Genomic DNA, 20,599 nt, shown 5'->3' with positions numbered 1-20,599 from the left:
GGATAACAACTACTTAATAGCATTCACATTGTATTTGGAATTATAAGTCAGCTACAGATGATTTAAAGTATGCAGGAGGCTATGCATAGGTTATGTGCAAATACGATGTCGTGTTATAGATGGGATTTGAGCATCTGTGAATTTCAGTATCCTTGGGGGGCTCTGGGACCAATCTCCTGTGCATATCAAGGCATGATTTTATATACATCTGGCCATTTTTCACCAAAAAAGGCTGTTAACCTCAAATGTAGAATAGTTCCTTCCTGTAGACAATTTGAGCCTCATACATGATTTTATATTCAGTAGTTCCCACATTTAAAAAGTAAACAGCTAATTTTCATGTTTATCTAACTTGATGTGTCCAAATGTTATTTTTTAACATGCTATCTGTATCAAATTATTAATGAGATATTTCATGGACTTTTTTTCTTTAATACCAAGAATTTGAAATCTGCTGTATAAAAAAGAAAAGAAAAGAAATCTGCTGTATAGTTTATACTTCGAGTACATCTTGGTTAGGACCAGACACATTACAAGTGCCTAGTCTACACTGTGTTGGGTACATCAAGCAAAACCCAAACCAGGCCCCTGGTGTGTTTTTAGCAATCAGATGTAAAATAATGAGCTGGATTATTATTAACTGCATTTTGCAATGAAGTCTAGTGAAGTCAGATGTTCTTTGTTTAAAAGAGGTTTTCGCTGGAGCTTTTGGCATTATGAATGTGATGGAAAAAAAATCAAAGTGGGAGAATTAGGTCTGGGTGAGCTTTAAGGTAGACTTGAAAAGAATGAGGGAGAGGTGTGAAGTTATCCTTTGGAAAAGAACACAATTCAATATTTAACGCACCATGCCCAGTCCTGGACTTGGTGCCCACTTCGGCTCAAGAAATAAATTGATGTCCCCTTGGGTGGGATTTAGTGAGGAAGCATCCTGGTCCCTGCCACCCACCCTCGGCTTCCATGGACACTGCCATTACTGGCTTTGGGGGAGATGTTCACACCCTAAGAGTTGGGCTTGGTTGGGCTGCTTCCTGGTCATCTGGCAGAAGCTTGGGCACTGGCACTGTGGCCAGGCGCCTCTCTGTGCAGAAGTGGAAGGCAGCCTGGATTTCTGTGGTTCCCTCTGCTGGCTCTGCAGCTGGACGATGTGGGACTTGCACCCCTGGGTTGTCATTTCCTCATCTGGACAGTGAGGGAGTGGGCCAGGTGACATCCAGGGCTCATCCGCTCTACTGTTCCCCACTTCCAATTATGAAATTATTTTTATGTTTGTTTTCTCCCTGTAATTTGGCAGTATAAATGAGACCATAAAACAAATCTCTCCATGCAGGGGTGGACCGGTTAGACTGTACGCTCTTTACATATTTCTTCCCACAAGTTTCCCATGACCAATCCAAAGGAATATCTAGCCCCTCCATTCTCTCCCTGCCGTTTGCAGAAGCTACACGATCCATTTTCACTTTGCGGGGGGATTGAGTGTTTTGTTATTGTCTTTAAACAGATTCAAAAATGCCACATTGGGTCACACACACACACATACACAGAGTTTTAAAAAATTTCACCTGAATACACAGCATTGCCTACTCACACGGACCACATGGATGAGGACTCGGTGGCCAGGAGTCAGGGTAAGAGGGAGCTATGCATTGCACTATATCCCTATCTTTTGAATTTTGTACCACATGAATATTCAAAAAGTACTTGTATAGTACTCCAGGGGTGGATTTCTATCTTTTATTTAGCCAGCCCCGTCTCAATGGACATTTAAGCTTCCCATCTTCTGCTCTTACAAAGAGTGCAGCTGTGAAAAAAGCCTGTTCATGCACCATTTATACAGATTTGAGTGCTGTTTGTAGGAAAAATACCTAGAAGTGGGGTTGTTGGGCCAGAGGGTGGTGCACTTACACTGTGGCTGCATAGAGATTACTGCCCAGCGATGCGTACGCTCTAGCCATATGATGCTAACCTATGAACTCTGTGGGTGTCTGGGGTAAAATGGCAGCTTGGCATAGTCTGACGTTGCATCTCTCTTACTAGGAGTGAGAATTTACTCCTCAGTGAGCTGTACCATTTGCTCATTTTGCTAATGGATTGTTAGCTTTGTTTCTAGTTGATGACAGTTGCTTTAAAAGGGAAATGTCACCCCCTTTCAGGGACACTTTCATTGAGTATTTGCTGCCAATAGAGTGCCAATTCCTTGAGCTGGGATTCAATGCTCTCCGGAGCCAGGACCCTGCCTTTCTTTCTCCCCTCTTATGGCTGTGTCCATTTGTGTCTCCACCCCCACTCTATTCCCTGGTCAAACCAAGCTGCTTGCCTGGCCTGAGGATCTGCGTTTCCCCACTTGGTTGCCCTGCTTTCCCCTTGCATCTGCTCCTGAAGATCTTCTCTTCATCCCTCAAAGTCCACTAACATGCATTTTCTTCCATGAAGCCTGTCTTACCCCTGCCCCCAGTCAGTATTACGTTCTCCTGGCATTGTGCCCCTTTGACCTTGTTTATTGTTTGGCCCGAGCACTGGCCATGTTCTGTCTTTACTACTCTTTATGTCTATTTGTAGACAGGATTCTCTGATAGCAGACTTCAGGTCTCACCCACCTTAGTCTTCCCACAGCTCTTGCGTCTTTCTTTGGAGGAGACCAGACACTTTTCTCTTTAAACTTGCAGTAGAAATACTCACAATGTAAAACTTAGCATTTTAGCCATTTTAATTGTCTGGCTCAGTCGTGTTAAGTAAGCTACCACTGTTTGTACAACCCTTGTCACTTTCTGTCTCCAGCACAACTTCATCGTAACACTGGAACTCCAGACTTATTAACACAACCCGTCCTCAGCCCCTGGCAACCCCTGTTTGAGTTTCTGTCTCTGAGTTTCACTACTCTGATATAAGTGGATCATACGATGCTTGTTCTTTGGTGTCTGCCTTATTTCCCTTAGCATACCTACAAGGTTCATCCAAGTTAGAGCGTGTATCAGAGTTTCACTCGGTGGTGTCATGTGTGTGTGATTTTATTATCCAACTAATCACTGACAGACACTTAGTAGCTTTCAGCTATTGTGAATAATGCTGCTGTGATCATCGGTGTACAAAGCCCTCAAGTCTTTGCTTTCACCTCTTTGGGGTATATACCTACATGTAGAGTTGCTGGGTCAGATCATGTGGCTTTTAAATGTTGTGTTTTGTAAAGAAACTGCCATACTCTTTTTCCATAGCAACTATACCACTTGACATTCCTACCGGCAGTGCACAGAGGTTCCACTTTCTCTATATCCTTGTAATTTTTAATTTTTTTCTTTTTAAAAATAGTAGCCATCCTAATGGATGTGAAGTGATGCAAAGTAACCTTTCTGCTATTATGTTTTAGATACTGGAATCACAAAGTCATATTTAGAAGAGCTCTTAGCACCCATGTTTCAGGGCCTGGCTTTGAAAACGTTGCTTTGATTTCATAACCAAGCTTCCTGGAGGGCTTGGTCATTTTAAGAGCTAGCTAAGCAAATGCAGAGCTGAAATCTTTCTTGGCACGCGTAGCAGCATTCATGGTGAAAGAGACAACACAGTTCATGGTCCATGCTGCCTGCGTGTGGTTAGAGCAACAAGAGCTACCTGCTGGTCCATCATGCTGCTTGCCTGTCCGGGCTTCACGCTTAGGGGAGAAAAGGGGGTCAGGTTGGCATTCTCATTACTAGGGACAGTTCCCTCTGGGTGCCCTTTGAACTTTTCTCCTGCCTTTGATTTGGCAGCATCTGCCCGCCATTTGAAGTCAGGACGATAATTTGAAAATGTCTGAAGCTGGGTTCTCTCCTTTTCACTCTAAGGCAGGCTCGGTTGCTACTGGATTTGTTGTGGACTGGCTCCTCCCTTTGGAAGCGAGCTCTGGGATTATTGCCACATCACTTTGAAAGTCGCATTTTATCAGCAGATGCTACTGAGCCTGGAGAGGGAGTTTAATGTGCCCTAATCTTCATTTGTGTGTGTGTTGGTTTTTCTCCAATTGTCCAGTAGAGCTTTTGACATCTCTTCTCTCTCACATTTGTTCCTTTATATAGCTTGGTGTTTTCCCTCAGGAAACTACTGAGGCATTCTTGTGTTAATATGATGTGTTTTTTTAAACTTTCTGTATTTCTTATATTTTCTCTCCTTTTCAGAATTTTGTACCATCTTGGGGTAGACAGACTTCCCTGACGACATCAGTGGTACCCAGATCTGAGCAGAGCGTGACTTACAAAGACTTTATTTATTTTACTGTCTTTGAAGGAAATGTACGCAATGTATCTGAAGTCTCAGTTGAGTATTTATGTTCCCAGCCTTGTGTTGTCAATTTGGAAGCGGTTGTTTCATCCGAGTTCAGAAGTAGCATCCCTGTGTACAAAAAAAGGTGGAAAAATGAGAAGCATCTTCACACCAGCAGGACCCAAATAGTACATGTGAAATTTCCAAGCATTATGGTTTACAGAGATGACTATTTCATCAGACACTCCATTTCCGTATCTGCAGTGGTACTACGAGCCTGGATCACTCACAGATACAGTGGCATAGACTTGAACGTGAAGTGGGAGGAGAACTGGCCACACACCGTGGCAAAGAATTACACTCTGCTGAAGACCGTCCCACCTTTCGAGCGTCCTTTCAAAGACCACCAGGTGTGCCTTGGTTGGAACATGGGCTATATTTGGAAGCTTTGGGCAAACAGGATTCCACAGTGTCCTCTGGAGAACGGTAGGTCGTTTGCCGTGGTGGGAACCGTACCCTGGTCTCTTCAGATAGCCCATGTTGGGGTAGGGAGGCAGGAGATGGTGCTTGATTAGCAGCAAGGGGACAAGGAACGCAGAGGGCATCTGGAGTCTGTAATTTTGGTCCTTGGGGACAAAGGTAGAGAAAGGGGAAGAGAGGAGAAGCGTCAAGGGAGAATAGAAGGGAAGATGAAATTGTGGGAGGGATCAAGGGGCTGTGGATGGGCGCCTTTGAAAGGTTCAGATGTGCTTTCAGTTGGAGGAAGCATTAACACCTTGGAACTGAAGCCTGGGAAGATCTTCCTGCCATCCCTGCTTTCCCTCACAACCCCCGAATTTCTTTGTTACTATTGCAGTACTGGGGATTGAGCCTAGGACCTTTGCACTGAGCCACATCTCTAGTCCTTGTTTAATTTTGTATTTTGAGAGGGGCTTTCACTAAGTTGCTAAGTTGCTGAAACTGAGCTCGAAATTGGGACCCTCTTGCCTCAGCCTCCCAGAGTTCTGGGATTACAGCCTGCACCACCACTCCCAGCTTGAAGCTTCTGCTTTGAAGCAGCATGTTTTACCCCAGAAGGGTGGAGACCCTGGAGGAACCTTTGAGTCAGACAGGAAGGTTGTATGGTAACTACTGCCTGGCTTCCACTCCTGCTCTGCTGCTTTCTGTCTGTATTTGTGCACTCTCTGTGCCTCAGTTTTCTTATCTGTGAAATGGAATAACAAATGATTCCCTCAGAGCAGGATGGGGCAGATTATATGAGCCAGAATTGCTTAGCGTATCATCAGCATTTGATAAAAAGTAGCTGTGATGATGCTAGAGCCCAAATTCTGCATCTTACCTAAATGCCCCATGGTGACGGTGTCTGTGGGACCCCTACAGGAGGCTCCAGGCCCTCGAAGCCACCCTTAAGCTGCAGGGCTGGAGGTCTCTGTAAGGGTCCACTTAGGGGGGCTCTGATGTTCCATAGGCAAGAGGAGCACCAGCTCTGGACTCTGAGCTCCTGCCAGCTCTGCTTCTCTGTTGGGGTCTCAAGTCAGGCAGACCCCCCTGCCCCCACATCTGCTGTCATTTCCTAAAGAACAGCCCCAGGATCACCTGTGACAGAACACTCAGCACTCCTGCTGTGAGAGCAGATTCCCAGGCCCCAGTGCTCCTCTACTTGGGATCTGGGGGTCAGGGCGGCCCTGGAGTCAGCATCTGAAGCCCTCTCTGCTGCACCCTGACACTTGAGCCTCCGTCCCCAGGGCACAGCAGTGGGACTTTGAGCCTGTCAAGACTGTGGCTGGACTCTGTGACCTGGGGCAGCGGACCCTCCTCAGGACTTCAGCAGCCCCGGCCAGGGACACGGTGCCTCAGTGACACGCGCTCGGTGCTCTTCTGCTAGTGATTAGCTTCCTGTCACCTCTGGACACAATTTCTGGGGAAATGATGTCTATGCAAAGTGGCTCCGTGTAAGGAAAGCTTAAACCACCCATCTCCGTGAGTCTAATCTGCATGCCATCACACTGATACATTTGACATTTAAAAACTATTTTGAAATAATGATAAAGCCCCAGGAAGTTGCAAAAATGGTAGAGGGAGTCCTGTATATCGTCACCCAGATTCTGTCATTGGTACCTTCTATAACTATAATACAATAGCAAAATCAGGGACCTGTCATTGATCTAATACCACTAGCTAGAGACTGAATTCGCATCTTACCAGGTTTTTTTCTTTTCTTTTCTTTTTGGGCAGTGCTGGGTATTGAACCCAGGGCCTTTGTACTGGGCTACCTCCCTAGCCCTTTTTTTGTTTTTGAATTAATTTTGGTACTGGGGGTTGAACTCAGGACCTTGTGCTTGCCGAGCAGACTCAGAGCCACTGAGCTAAATCCCCAGCCCATTTTGAAATTTTAAGACAGGGTATCTATCACTAAGTCACTGAATTGCCCATGCAGAGCTTGAACTTTTGACCCTCCTGCCTCAGCCTCCAGAGTGCTAGAATTACAGGCATGTGACACTAGACCCAGCTACTAGATGTTATGTGTACTCATGTGTGTGTGTGTGTGTGTGTGTGTGTGTAGTTCTACACAGTTTTTGTATACATTTGGCCCATTTTCTGTAGCCATCTAGAAGAAGGAGGCAGGTTCCCCTTCTGTGTATGCGCGAATTTGGGTGGAGTGGGGTGGGTAACTAATGTCTGAAATAAGTCAAGCTGGGTGCATTTTCAAGATCAGTGTGCAGCCCTCCTCCAGGCAGAGCCCCCTGCTAGAACGCCTTGCACCGGAATGCCTAATTTGCTGAGTAGAGGGAGGCGCAGGGCGCACACAGCCACGGTTTTGCTTTGCCTCCGACTTTGTCAGGGCTTAATGATTCTATTTTGTGTTTGGCAAATCATATATTTCTCACTGAAGAATGGCTGAATTGCAAGCTGCAAGTTTCCAAATGAAATCATTTTCGAATGGTCTCGGTGGTTGGGGCACCTCGCTGGCCCTTAACATGGGGAATGTCTTTTCTTTCCTTTGTTGTTCCTTCCCACATGCATGAGGCTCAGGAAAGGCACCAGGAGATTTCTCTCCCCACCTGCTCAGAGCATTACGTTTGGCATGAGAACCAGTCTAATCAAATCATAACACAGAGGGAAACCTTTTCAGAGAATTAAAATCGTCAAAATGGAGGGGTACTCCATGCACCCGTAAAGGCAGCTCGGTTCTGGTTGCTGTGATTTGTTTACCAAGAAGTGGAGTATTTCCTCTCTTGTCCCGAAAGGACAAGTCACAGGCGCAGGGCCAGCTGCCCATGGAAAGCATCCCCCACTGCCACCTTTGCTCTGGGTGTGGGCCGTGGGATGGTAACAGCCTGGCCTGTGGCTTGTGCTTAGCAAGGCCTTCTTTATTCAGCTGTTGATGAATGAGTTGAGTCAGAACATCAAACAGCGTTACAGAGACACAGACCTGAGCCTTGGGACACCTGTCGTATTCCCTCCCGTCACAGTCCATATGCCCCACGGATGTGGGGCTGGGGCTGTTTTCTGTGTCAGGCACCTGGTGTCCTACAATGGCCCTGCCTCTGAACTGAAGTCACCCTAACTGGCTCTCATTTATGAAGAGAGAGCAAAGTTTCACACTCAGAGCTTGCAGGAGAAGGCTAGGATGCCCTCTGCGACCGCCTTGGCCTAGGACCCAGGCGCAGGCTGTGTGTGCCCAGGGGCACCCACGGCCACATCTCCTTTGCCAGCCTCTGACCAGGCCACTGGTCTGGTTTTAGGGAGGAATCTGCAGACTCTTGTCCAGCCCAGCTGAGTAAATACAAGATCTCGAATCGGCAGCCCTGCAGGACACGTGTCCTGGCTCAGCCGTGTGCTGCCATGCACCTGTCCTGCTGCTTCGTCCTGCCCTTGTGGGCCAAAGGTGGCTAGGTAGGCAACGCCCTCCCTCCGAGTATTGTTGACCGTTTCCCTGGGGGAGAGGACAGACGTTATCTGTGGTCCCACACAAGTCACATGTGTGCCTGACTCATGCACCAACTCTACGAAAGAAAATTAGCCACACAGGCTGGTGACTCGGACCCCAACCTGGGACCCCAGGTCGCACCCCATGCTGAGAACCAGTGCTGCTGGCCCCAGCTTCAGGATGTACATGTCATGTGCTCAGTCTCACCACACGTAGAGCTCTTGTCCTGGGCAAGCCCCACCCTCCTGGCCTCCCAGGCCCCCAGGAGAGAGTACAAGCTGATTGCATCACTCCCTGCTCCAAACCTCTCTTCCCCTGGAACTTATCACCAAATCACACCCCTCACCCCGGCCTACAGGCTCTGTCCCTGACCCCTTGTACCCATTCCAGCCACAGTCCTGCTCGCTCCTCCGTGGACAGACCAGTTTATTCCCACCGGAACTGCTCCTCCCAGATCCTGCCTGGCTTACTTCCTCCCGTTCTCTTTCAGACAGTGCTCAAATGCTGGCTTCCCTGGTGGCGTCATCTAAGGCAGCGACCTTGTTCCCAGCCGTTCCCGCCCCGTCACTCTCTGCCTTTAGTTTCCTTCAGAGCTTTACCTTCATGGGCGTCATTGTCGCTAAATGGACTCGATTGCTGATTTGCCTGTTGATGGTCTCTCACACCAGAACACAAGCTCTGTAGGGCCAGGGTCCTTCATCTGCTCTGTTCTGGCTCCTAGCACGGTGCCCGCGTACAGTAGGCGCTTGCATTCAGTCGGTGACCGTCCACCGAGGGGACGAATGCTCTTAGCCCAGGGGACAGTTTCCTCGTGCTTCTCTGGGAGCGTGCTTGCACGGCCACATTGGCAAGTGTGAGGAGGTGGGAGGTGGCTGTGGGCCTTGGGTCCTCGGCACCCACGAGACAGCTTCCCGGCTAGGACCCACCTGAGCACCCAGGGTGCCGACTGCAGACTGCTTCTCCTTTCCAACCCCATGCCAGCTCAGCTTCACCTTCACCAATGAGTCTGGTGCCCGCTGCTGGCGGTTACTGGGACAGCTCCTTTTATGTCCCAGATTCCCCTAAGTGACTCCAAGCCCATGGACCAGCCACCCTCTGGTGCCACCCTCTGTGACTTCCTGGCAAAATCACACCCATATTTCAATACCCGGCCCCATTTCCACCTTCCCCCACCCCTGCCCTGGAAACCTCTATGTAAATATGAATATGCACTTATCGAATTTTATTTCCATGACCAGAAATTAACCCTCCCTGTTGCTACCTCTCTGATGACATGCTTCATGTTCAGTCCAATGAAACAAAGATTGAGCACCTACTATGGACCGGTTTCTTAACTATGAGGCTGGAGGCGCGAGGGTGAAGACCCCCAGCCCTCTCTATAGAGTGGTTATGTGGGAGGTGGACACGGCTCCTACCGGTTATAGCCACTCTCACTCCTGAGTACTGCCCATGTGTCTGCAGCGTGTGAACCGCTTTTCCTGGGCATCTAATTAAATCTTCCTGAGATTCTCCTGTCATATTTACAGAGGAGGTAACTAGCCCAGAGAGGTAGAATAACTTGTCTAAGCTCACACAGCTGTAAATGATGGAGCTGGTGATTAAACCTGGATAATTTACTTCCCAAACTCCTCATGTACCTATTGAGCTCTTCTGCTTGATGAGGTTGTGAAGCTGTTTACTTATTAAGTCATTCACCATTGAAAAAGGTTGCTGAGCCATCTCTATGTGTTAGCTGGATGCCTTGCTGGGCTTTTTCATAGACGAGGTGACATTTGATCGGAGACTTGAAGGGTGGGCAGTGTTTGTATCAGAACAAGAAGGGAGGTGAGGCATCCAGGCAGAAGGGAAACCTGAGCCCCAGCACACAGCGGGGACCAGCAGCCCAGTGAGGTGCCGGATGGCAGTTAGGTCTTAGCTTGTGTGCCTGTGGGTGGGTGCTGTCCCCAGCGCAGAGTGGAGAGGGGATCTGAGAACGGGCCTGCATCTTGAGAAAGAGTGCAGTCATTTGATTACTGCTGTCTGCCGGAACAGGAGGTGTGGGCCACAGAGCCTTTGCTGTGTGTTTGTATTTGGAGGTGGACTCTCAGGACGCAGGCAATCCAGGTTAGGAGCATACTGCCAACATCCTTCTCCTGGTGTCTACCCTTATAGCCATTTCGCTGATCTTCTCTGTTAGATAAGAAACTCTTGGAGAACGTGGCCTTTTCCTTCTTTTCCAGTCTCTTTTCTTCCCCCCCGGCCCCCCAAATTCATTCTCATCCTCAGATTCCATGGAGTGGAAGTATGATTTCTTATAACAAAATTCCATGACAACAAAATGATGGAAAGTTAAGTCATATGTTGAAGCCAGAACAGGCTTGTCTTTGTAGAAAAAAAAAAAGGTTTTGCAGTAAAGCTGTTCAAACCAATGACGTGATGATGCTTTTCCTAATTATAAGCTGTATATTTGGCAGTTTAAAAAACCCATAGACCGAGCTCCCCCCCCACCACCCAGTTAATCACGGTAGTCTGAATTTTTCAGTAATAACACTAATTAGTGCCTAGCATCTGCATTGCCCTTTACAATTTTGAAAACACTTTTTCCATGCACATTGTGTCATTTAATCCTCGGAATAGTCCCGTGGGAAAGACAGTATTATTCTCATCCTCTCCTTAACGAAGGGGGAAACTGACACTCGGGAGTTTGTTTAACTAGGAGTCCAAACTGCTGCATTCCTTCGACTCTGCTATGCTGCCTCTCTGAAATATGCTAATACAGTCCTAACCCAGGTTCTAAATTAGAAGAGATCCTTTTTTTAAAGTTGAATTTTTATCGATGTGAATCATCCTGTTTCCTGCACCCACTGGACTTGGTGTCTTTGAAGCGGATTGGGCTGCGCTGAGCAGCCTCAGAGGCCCGAGGTGGAGACTGCTTCCTTCTCCTCGCCCGCACGGAAATGTTCAGAGCTTTTCTTCTCTTCTTTCTTCGCTGCAAAAGGAGTATATGTACCTGGTGAAAAATTCAGATAGTGTAAAAAGGTTTAGAGGTAAGAATTAAGTTCCATCCACCCCAGGCTTCTGGTCCTTTTCCCAGAAGCAAACTCGGTACGACAGCTTCTTATGCCTTCTTCCAGAAATATTCTCTGCACACAGAAGCCTCCAGTTTAGCCTCTCATCTTCATGCCCAAATGAGAAGATACAAGAAACTGCCTTGTACTCATTAGCAATGCAGTAGAGATTTTTCTGTAGCAGTACATATCGATGACCTTATTCTTTTCAACAGATCCGTGGCATTCCATAGCTCAACTGTCCATAATTTATTTAACTTATCTTCTGGCAGTGGTCATATAGGTCATTTCTAGTCTTTTCCTTCTAACAAAAAGGCTTCACCAAACACGTTTGTACAGGGGTCTCTGTGCATGCATAAAAATGTGTTTGGAGAATAAATTACCAGGAGTGGAATTTATTTTATTTTTAAGACTCCTAGTTGTGAATATTCCACAAGCTTCCAGAGTAACCATTCACCTCCCAGTATCCTTTTTGGTGGGACTTAAGTAGTTTTTGTTAGAAAATAGCATTTTTATTCTTAGGCTTTTGCTTTAAAGAAACTAAAACACTTGATCACCACTGCCTTTTTAATGCCTTGCATTTGGGAAGCTTTATTGAGTTACCAGTGTTCCAGCTTCACTCCTAAGGTTGAAAATTGGGCTTGCTTTTTCCCTTGGTTTCACTCACAGGCCCCAGTCACAGTGGTTCCTTGCATGGAGACCATGTAGCTTCTCACATGCGGGCTGAGGGTCTCAGTAGCACTCTTGGGGGGTGTTGGAAGTACACCCCAGGTAAGGTTTTGTTACACGAGGAGGAGCCCTTCCCCAGATCAAGGCATCTGGCCAGGGCTCTGGAACCACAGAACGGGCTATGTGATCCCCTCAACACCACCCATGGGGGATGAGATTCAAAATATTTTTTTTTTAATTTTTTCCTCTTTTTGGGGGGATTGAACTCAGAACCTTGCACTTGCGAGGCAGGTGGTAGAACCACTGAGCTAAATCCCTGGCCCTAGATTCAAAATATTTAACAAGCAGTAAGGGCCGGCCCCTGGCTGCTTAATCAGAGGTTAGCCTGATCACCTTAGTCAGGGTGGCCCTGGAGGACACAACTGAGCCAAGCTGTGGCCTACAGGGGGACCTGGGTGGGAGTTCCTATTAAGGGCCCTTGAAAGTTCAAGGCTGGGTTGCTTATCTGACCAATATAGGAATGCTCAGCGTTTTAGCAACCAATTCCCCTATGTAGGCATGCCACTGGACCTCAGCCATAGGTTAGCACATAGATTAACATAGGTTAGCACAGTTCTTATGCAGGTTCTTTTCACCAGGGGACTGTGAGACAGTGTTTCTCAGCTGTGATTGTACATTAGAACCATCTGGGAAGCTTTTTAAATCTTGATGCTGAGACCATGGTGAAGACTCACTAAACTAGGCCATCTGCAATTGGGGCCGTGGTATCTGTATTTTTTAATGTCCCACCATGATTTCACTGTTGAGCCAAGATTGAAAAGAGCATATGAAGAGTGAAACAAAGTGGGGAACTAGGGAGCACATTGGTCAGGCTTCTCTGGGAACAAAGCCAATGGGCTATGATTGGATAAATGATAGATAGAAAGGTAGATGATCTATTTATGGTAGGGAATTGTGTTTTGGAGCAACTGGATCTTAGCCTGTACCCCACTCTGTACCTTCTGGACTGCCATTCAAATCAAAAGGCTATCAAACCCAGGCTCTTGGAGTACCTGTGAGATGCAGCTAGTTCATAGTGGGAAAACCAGGTTTGAGTCATACATAGCTGAGCCTTTACTTAGCTACTTAGCTTTCAACCAGAACGAATGTTTCTTTGTCTCCAAATAAAGCCATTTGTACTGTTTAATATCCAGTGCCTCTTGCCTTAAAATTTGAAGAAATAAACTAAAGGGCTGAAAGTTTCAAACAAGCATTGCTTTGATGACTTTTTAAAAAAAATTATGACTTAATGATACCTTGCTTTCCAACTTCACTCAAGAAAAGCCAATGAAATGGATTTGGGGGAAGGATCTGAAAGGAGTGATCATATCTAGTTTTGCAGTGTGGTGCACATTATAGACTTGTAGAAAGTGTTGGGATAAAGAGAAACAGGTTTGAATCCTGACTTGGCTACAGTAACATTTATTCTTTCATTCACCAAATATTTATGGAGCCCCTCTCAAGTGCTGGGCACTGTTTAGGGTTTGGGAATGGGATAGAGAGTGAAGTAAGTTTTGTACTCTCATGAACATACAGAGGAAATTGGGCAAGCCATTTAATCTCTTTGGAACTAAATTTTCTTACCTATAAATTCTGCGATGGTGGATGACGCTAGTATGATCATTCCCCCATTGCTCTGCTGTGACAGACATCACTAATACATTACAGATGGTCCCTGACTCATGATGGTTTGACTAAGGGTTTTCCACCTTCTGATGGTGCAAAAGCATATCCAGATGACCATTCTCTTTTTCACTTTCAGTGTTCGATAGATTACATGAGCTGCCCAACACTATATTATAAATAACCTTTGTGTTTAGATGATACCACCCAATTGTTGTCAGATATAAGTGTTCTTAGCACATCTAAGAGCATATGAATGTCTTTTGGATGCTTAATCTTTGCCATTGACATTGATTGGTGTTCAGAAGTTGAGCAGTATCTGTATATGCCTCCCAGCAGCCATAGTCAGTTAGTAGACAATAAGTCTGTATGCTTTCCCAAGCTAGATGAATTTTGTAGTCCTTCCTGTTCCATAATTTCATTCTTGTTAATTACTTCTAGTTATAATGGAAAGGCATTATACCAAGGGAAAACTACAATAGAACGCCGAGCTGTAGAACTATGAAAGCTACAGATTTTATAAGAAAACAACCATTACTTTAGTTTGGTGGGTGCAGAAATACGAGTTTATGTAAATTATTTTAGATCTTTGGGTCTAAGATTTTCCTCTCTGCAGTCTTTCGCTGCAGTTTCTCTCATTTGATCTGCTGTGCTTGGATCCTCGATAAGGGAGGTGCTCACCAACATTGTTTCTAATTCCTTCTACTCTGGAAGCTTCCTTCCTGAAGTCTCTGTACTAGCATGAGGCTGGTCAGGATCAACTCCCATTTGCTTTGATTAGTGTTTCTGCCCTGCACTAGATAACAGCAGTCGCCCACAGAAGTCTTCCTGGGGTCTAACATGGCCATCTGGTCTCTTCTGCTCTGCTCCACACAGTGGAAGCCAAACCAAGGCTGAGCTGATGGCAACTTCTTTGGTAAATTTTTTCCTCAGATTCCAAAGATAACTTTGAAATATTATTTTCATTTTGATTCCCCGTTTTCACCCTTAAAGTGGACCAACAAGTCCACTGTGCCCAAATTGAGCTCAAACTGCAAAAACAAAACAAAACAAAAATGGAGGGAAAGGAGAGGTAAGTGTTTCTGGTGAAACTGATAACCTCACCTTTTGGTGTCCAAATGCACTTCCAGGTAAGGGTACTGGGGGGAGATTGGCTTATTTAATCCTACTAAATACACATACACACTCATACGCCTGAAATTCTAAAATCCGCTCTTATGGTTTTCAAATTTTTCTAAACCGAAGGTGCTTCTCTACTCAGTGGAACTTTTTGTTTCCTTTTGGGAAATGAGATCCAGAATGCTTGGCATTTCAGGATGATGCTCCCGTAATTTGTGCCAATAGGTGACTCTCACAGATGCCAGCTCTTCTGTCTCCAAGAAGTCCCTGGAAATAGACTGTTTCCACTATTTAATCATGGGGGTTTAAGCTAAGGTACATTTTAAGAAAGAGGAAAGTATCCATATTCTCCTCTTGGGGTAAATGAGCTCTCTTTTCTGGTGAGAGAATTGTGGAAAACAGAAAATTAGATCTTGTTGTGTTGAAAGCAGTATTCCACGTAGAACTGAAATAACTCAGTTTTCCCTTTAAGATTTGTTATGGACATCTGTGTTGTTCGCAGCTCAGCTGTGTTACGGTAGTAGAGTAGGTTGTTGAGATATCGAAGAAATACTCAGAGGCAGCTTGTAAGAGGTAGATTTATTAAGACTTACTAAGAGGTATGAGCAGTGGAGGATATGGTTAATTGGGAGGCACATCGGGGTCCAGAAATAATCCTTGGAGGGTCTGCAAAGGCTCCACACTCAACAACAGCACCGCTCTGGAGGCCCGGTGGCGACAGGCTGGACGAGCATTCCTGAGAAAGTACTTGAGTGTAGAGGGGTGGCCGGCTAGACTTCAGCTCATCTCCTGTCCACAGCGCTCTGTTCTGCATGGAGAGGGGTTTTGTAGATTGGGTTCTGAAAACAGTGGCACCCTTAGCTTGCTTTGTTCCATTGCATGGCCAGCATTCAAAGGAATAATTGACTTAGCATGTGGCCAAGAAGGCAGATCTCTGCGATTTTCCAGTGTCCAGTGTCCCTGAGATAACACTTCTCCGCAGTCCAGTCCGGGTATGCACGTCATGTCCCTTGACTTGGCAGAAGTCAGGGAAACGCAGAGTGGCATTCCAGACACATTGCACTAAGCGCCTTATTTTTTTCCCCCAGGGATGATTCAACATCCCCATGTTTTCTGGAGCCACAGAAAAGAATTCTCCCATGTTTGTGAAATAAAGGGGACCCCTCCCCACTTTTAAGGGGTATAATTAGTAATTTTGTGTAGGGTCATGTGTCGAGTTACATGGAAAGCCCATAACACACAAAGAAAAACAACAAACAGTGCAGTTTTAACAGCATGAATTCTGAAACCAAATTGCTTGAGCAAACTCCCAGCTCCACTTTTGTTCTTTGTTTCTGACAGTGCTAGGGATCGAGCCCCGGAGTGCTCTGCCACCAAGCTACATCCCTTTACTTTTTATTTTGTTTTTTTATTTTTGAGATAAGGCCTCACAAAGTTGCCTAGGGAGGATTTGAACTTGTGATCTTCCGCCTCAGCCTTCCTCAGTGCTAGGTTTACAAGGGTGTGCCACCATACCCAGCTATCCCCTTCTTCTTATTTAACCTTTTGTAAGGCTCAATTTTTCATCTGTTGCATAGGCATAATAAAAGCATTCACTTTATAGTTTATTGTGAACTTTAGTGAAATTATCCTTGTGTTGTTCTTAGCATGTTGCCCTGCGTATACTCTATGTTGGTTACTATTTGTGCAACTGTGCCTCTGTTTCTCCCTCTGTAGAATGAGGATTAAAATACGAAGATTATGTGAACTAATTTATTTAAATTGTTTACAGCAGTGTCTGAATCATCATGAATGCTAAGGTAGTGTTAACCCATCTTTGCAGCCCAAATTCAAAATGTTCTTCTTAATATTAAGAAGGCAGTACATAAAATGGTTGAGCCTGAGTTAGAAACCTGAAATTTGGCTTTACCACTCCTGAACTTTCTGAACTTAGCCTTGAGCTTTCCACCTGTAGAATGAGACTATTTTATAGAATCTCCTTTATAGGGTTTTAAAAATGAGTGGAGAGAGTCTCAGTAAAGTGCTTAGCATGGTGCTGGGCATACATTCAGTGTTCCATGAATGTTTGCTCATATCTTTAGGCTGTTGCATTTAAATGTTTGATTAGAGCTGGGCAGAGGGTGCCAGGAAGCGTGGCTGGGGAAGGAGTGCTTTTCTGGAGGTAATGGAAAGGTGGCTGTTTTGCTTTTTGCAGATGTGGTTGCCTTCCTCGACTTTCTCTATGCCTCCAGTGGCGAAAACACGGGCATCATGAAGAAGCTCCTGAGGTTTCAGAACCGAGAGCTGGAGGCCACTCGATTCCAGCGGACGGATTACCCAGTGTAAGAGTGGGCACATGCAGGGGCTGAGGGGCGATACTCGTGTTATCTGAGGGCTGGAGTGGGCTCTTTGAAGAACTCTGTCTGAGGCCTCACCTTCCTAAGGTGCTTTGCACAGATGTTAAGGTCTACATGGCTTAGACAGAATTTAAGGGCTGGAATCCAAAGTGTGCTTGAATTATTTGTGCACCTGGGAACTATCTATCCATCTGCCCGAATCTTCAGATGTTGGTCCCAGGCACGTCTCGGGTGGCAGCAAGGTGTGGAAGCCCCAGGTCTTGCAGTTCCAGGGGCTGTCAGCCAGAACCAGCACAGACTGCAGCTTTGGCTTCGCTTCTTTTGTCCTGGAAGATTGGATGAGCTGCTTAAAATCTCACAACTTCTGATCTCCTCCATTGATTTCAGCACAATCCACATACAGCTATTTTTTCCTCCTGCTGGATTGAAGATGCTACACATGGTTCCTAGTTCACCTCAGATCAGATGGATTTAGCAGAGTGATTTAATTCTTCCCATGCTCCTGGCGGTAGAGAGATCTTGAGTCACTTTACCGAGCGTATGTTCTTGCTAAGCTTCCTTGTAATAACTTATCTTCATGAGCTTGCTGTGCTGGGTGGGTCAGAAGGGAGCTGTGTGACACCATCTGCTTGCATATCCTGCCACTGATTTTGAGGCCAGATTATAAAGCCCAGAATATTCGAAAGGGCTGGTTCAGATATGTCCCCCAAAGAACCCAGGGCCACTGCCTCTTTAACTCAAGCTGAGAGTTGGTCATGGGGGTGAATGGAGACAACTCAAGGCATTTCTTTGACCTTGAGTCCTGTTTCATGTGCGGGGTGCACTCATTCCCAGCTCATCGCGAGCTGCTGGTCACTGTTACAACACATGGCATCAAGCAGGTGTTCAGCAAGTATTTTCTGATTGATGGATCATATAGCTTGGCTAAATGTGTCTTAGTGAAGTTGGTCACTATTATTTTATCCTCACTCTGCAAATCACAGTTGTACAATTTTTTTCAACTAAAATAGCCATAAGTCCAGGAATAGAATAATTAGATTAATTGTTTCATATCAGTCAGCCAGAACTGTGATAGTGAACAACCTGATATAAGTATTAAAATACTGTATGCGTGTCCTACTTATCACATAGTGATGTCATTGGCAGATTATTACATTTTTCTACCTTAGGGCTTTTTATTTTTGAAAGAAGCAAAATTATTCAAAAAACCCTAATTATGTTTTTTTCTTTTAATCATAGGTATTTGAATAGCTCCTTATCAAATCATCTCTTATTAAAATCCAGATTTTTATTCTACATCTGCCTTTAGAAGCCTTTGGAGATTCTCAGAGGCACCAAGTCAGTTTTTGGTGCAAGGTAGAACGTCTGCTGCTTTGGTACAATGAAGCTTAACTCTCATCTTTGCAGTTACTATAACTATATCCTTTGTCTCAAGAATCAGGCTTTGCAAGCTGATCTCCCATGATGAACACTAAGGCAAATTCATCCCTTCATTGGAAAGAAAGCAATTTACTTGGACATTGTTAACTATAATTACATGTTCTTGGATGATATCAATCTGCAGAATTTTTTTTCTCCCTCCCTCCTTTAGGTTTACTGTTTCATTGTGGCTTTATTTACTCCATTATTGCAAGGCAAATCTCTGTGGGATTCTGTACTTTGTTGATTCTAATGAGATGTACGGCACACCTTCTGTATTTCTTACTGAGGAAGGTGAGTATGAAACGGAACCTTTAAAGTGATATGGTAATTTTCTTATGTTCTGTCTATTGCCAAATACATCGCTCTAGAATAAGAAAGATATTGCCAGTGTGGCAGCTCAACAAGACTAAGACACGTTTATTCTCAAACTAGTCTGTGGCAACTGTAGGGTCATTGTAATCATGCCATTTACTTAAATATGTGATAAAGTAAAGTAGGAGTGGGGATGAAAGAACTTATTTTTTCTGTAAAAACAAGTTGATTAGTTTAGGTAGATGCAGTAAAGAGAGGTTAAAGAGAGGTTGTAGAATCAAGACACTGTAAAAAGTTGGGAAAATAAATCTAGATGGGTCTCAGCCTCTGATTGTGTTACAAGCTATGTGTGCCTCTGTGCGTGTGTACGCACGCACGTGCTTGTGCATGCTCATTTTTTTTTCCTATTTGGGAAAAACAGAAATTGGAAGTTGTTTATGCAAGAAAGACCACAGGGAGCCAAATGTGAGTTTCAAATTAAACTTTTTCCCCTAGAATCTTAAAATAAATGTCTTATTTCCAAAGAAATGCATTTATAAATGTATTTTTTGATTTCGCCTTGGTTTTTATGTGATTTAGTCTTGTAGTTGAAATTGTTGAAAAAGTACATCTACTTTATTTACTCCTTGGTATTTTTTTAATCATTTTCATGTGGTTTAATTTTCCTTTTAGGCCATTTGCATATTCAAATGCATCTTGTCCAAGGAGAAGACCTTGCTGTAAAAACTAAATTCACTGTGCCTCTGAAGGAGTGGTTTCGGCTTGATGTCTCTTTTAATGGAGGCCAGGTATCTGCATTTCATCTGTGAATCATTTTCATTTTTTCACTTAAGGTTAAGCATGGCTGTTATGCCAGCAACAAAATCTGCAAGCAAATTTGTGGTAAATGATAGACTCTTTGCAACTCTGTACTTACTAAATCAAACTTTTATAGATGAAAGTTTAAATCGTAAGAATCTCATCCCATTTAATTAACTTTTAAAGTGCTTCCTTTGGAGTATATTGTGAATGAGTAAATAATATAGCCAGCTCTATGGGCACAATTATCTGAGCAATTCAGTCCTTTTCCCTCAGGGAGATGGGCTTTGTAGAGATAAATGCTAAAACAGCCTTGGCTGGTTTGTATGGCATATTATCAGATCTACAACTTTTTTTTTTAAAGAGGAAATTTATTGGCTAGTTCAGCTAAGAAATGGGTTGACTCTGCTTGGCAGTTGAAACAATTGCTGTGTTTGGCATTAAATGCACTCATAATAAACAGCAAACATAAGTGATAATTCTGGTGGGATGAAAAGTCTTTATCTACTTTGTACGTAAAACATTGCACATAACTGTTTCAAACTCTCATAACACAGATTTTATGGATTATGGCAAATCTGTTGTTATAATTGAAGACAGTTCCATTTCTCCATACACACAATGCGAGTATACTACCTTTTTCTGCTTACTTTATTTTCCCATAAGCTTTTCTTATTGATTTGTGCCTTTCCTGTAACAAAACTGGAAGAGGCGTTTTGTTTGTCTTGTTCATTAGATAATACACAGTCTTCCCTTGATGTTTAGGTTGATCACGTTTCCTTTTCCTGAAGAGAAAATAAATCAGGTCAATTCTTGCTGCCTTGGTAAGGAGACTCTGCAAAATGTTAGCTGGGAGCTTTTCCATGTTTGTTTGTATCCTTAGAAATGTTAGATGATACCTGTGGGCCACATCTCTGCTTCCCATGTATGTGAGGCTCATGATGGCACCGAGCTTGGCTGCTGCTTTCTCCTGAGGAGGAGGTCAGCTCACTGCTCTGTGTCACCGAGACAGGCTCCGATCATTAGAGCATATTCACAGATCTTATTTTGCACCTGCTGTATGTAAGGCA

The 20,599-nt window shown here is 44.6% G+C and overlaps 1 protein-coding gene across 1 annotated transcript in view; it reads left to right on the top strand.

Annotated features, from left to right (window-relative positions):
* Sel1l3 (SEL1L family member 3) overlaps nt 1-20,599 on the top strand; it is a 101,872-nt gene that overhangs the window by 7,759 nt on the left and 73,514 nt on the right. Inside the window, exons 2-5 of the mRNA XM_004847190.2 lie at nt 4,149-4,719; nt 16,856-16,982; nt 18,589-18,710; nt 19,404-19,519. Of these exons, the coding sequence (XP_004847247.1) occupies nt 4,149-4,719; nt 16,856-16,982; nt 18,589-18,710; nt 19,404-19,519 (936 nt within the window). The remainder of the gene's footprint in view (nt 1-4,148; nt 4,720-16,855; nt 16,983-18,588; nt 18,711-19,403; nt 19,520-20,599) is intronic.

Source organism: Heterocephalus glaber, unplaced genomic scaffold, assembly GCF_053883595.1.
Source record: "Heterocephalus glaber isolate CG9 unplaced genomic scaffold, H.glaber_assembly_v1.0 deba00001509, whole genome shotgun sequence".
NCBI lineage: Eukaryota > Metazoa > Chordata > Mammalia > Rodentia > Bathyergidae > Heterocephalus > Heterocephalus glaber.
Note: the sequence above shows the minus strand (reverse complement) of the source record. Positions and strands in the feature narration are given on the sequence as shown.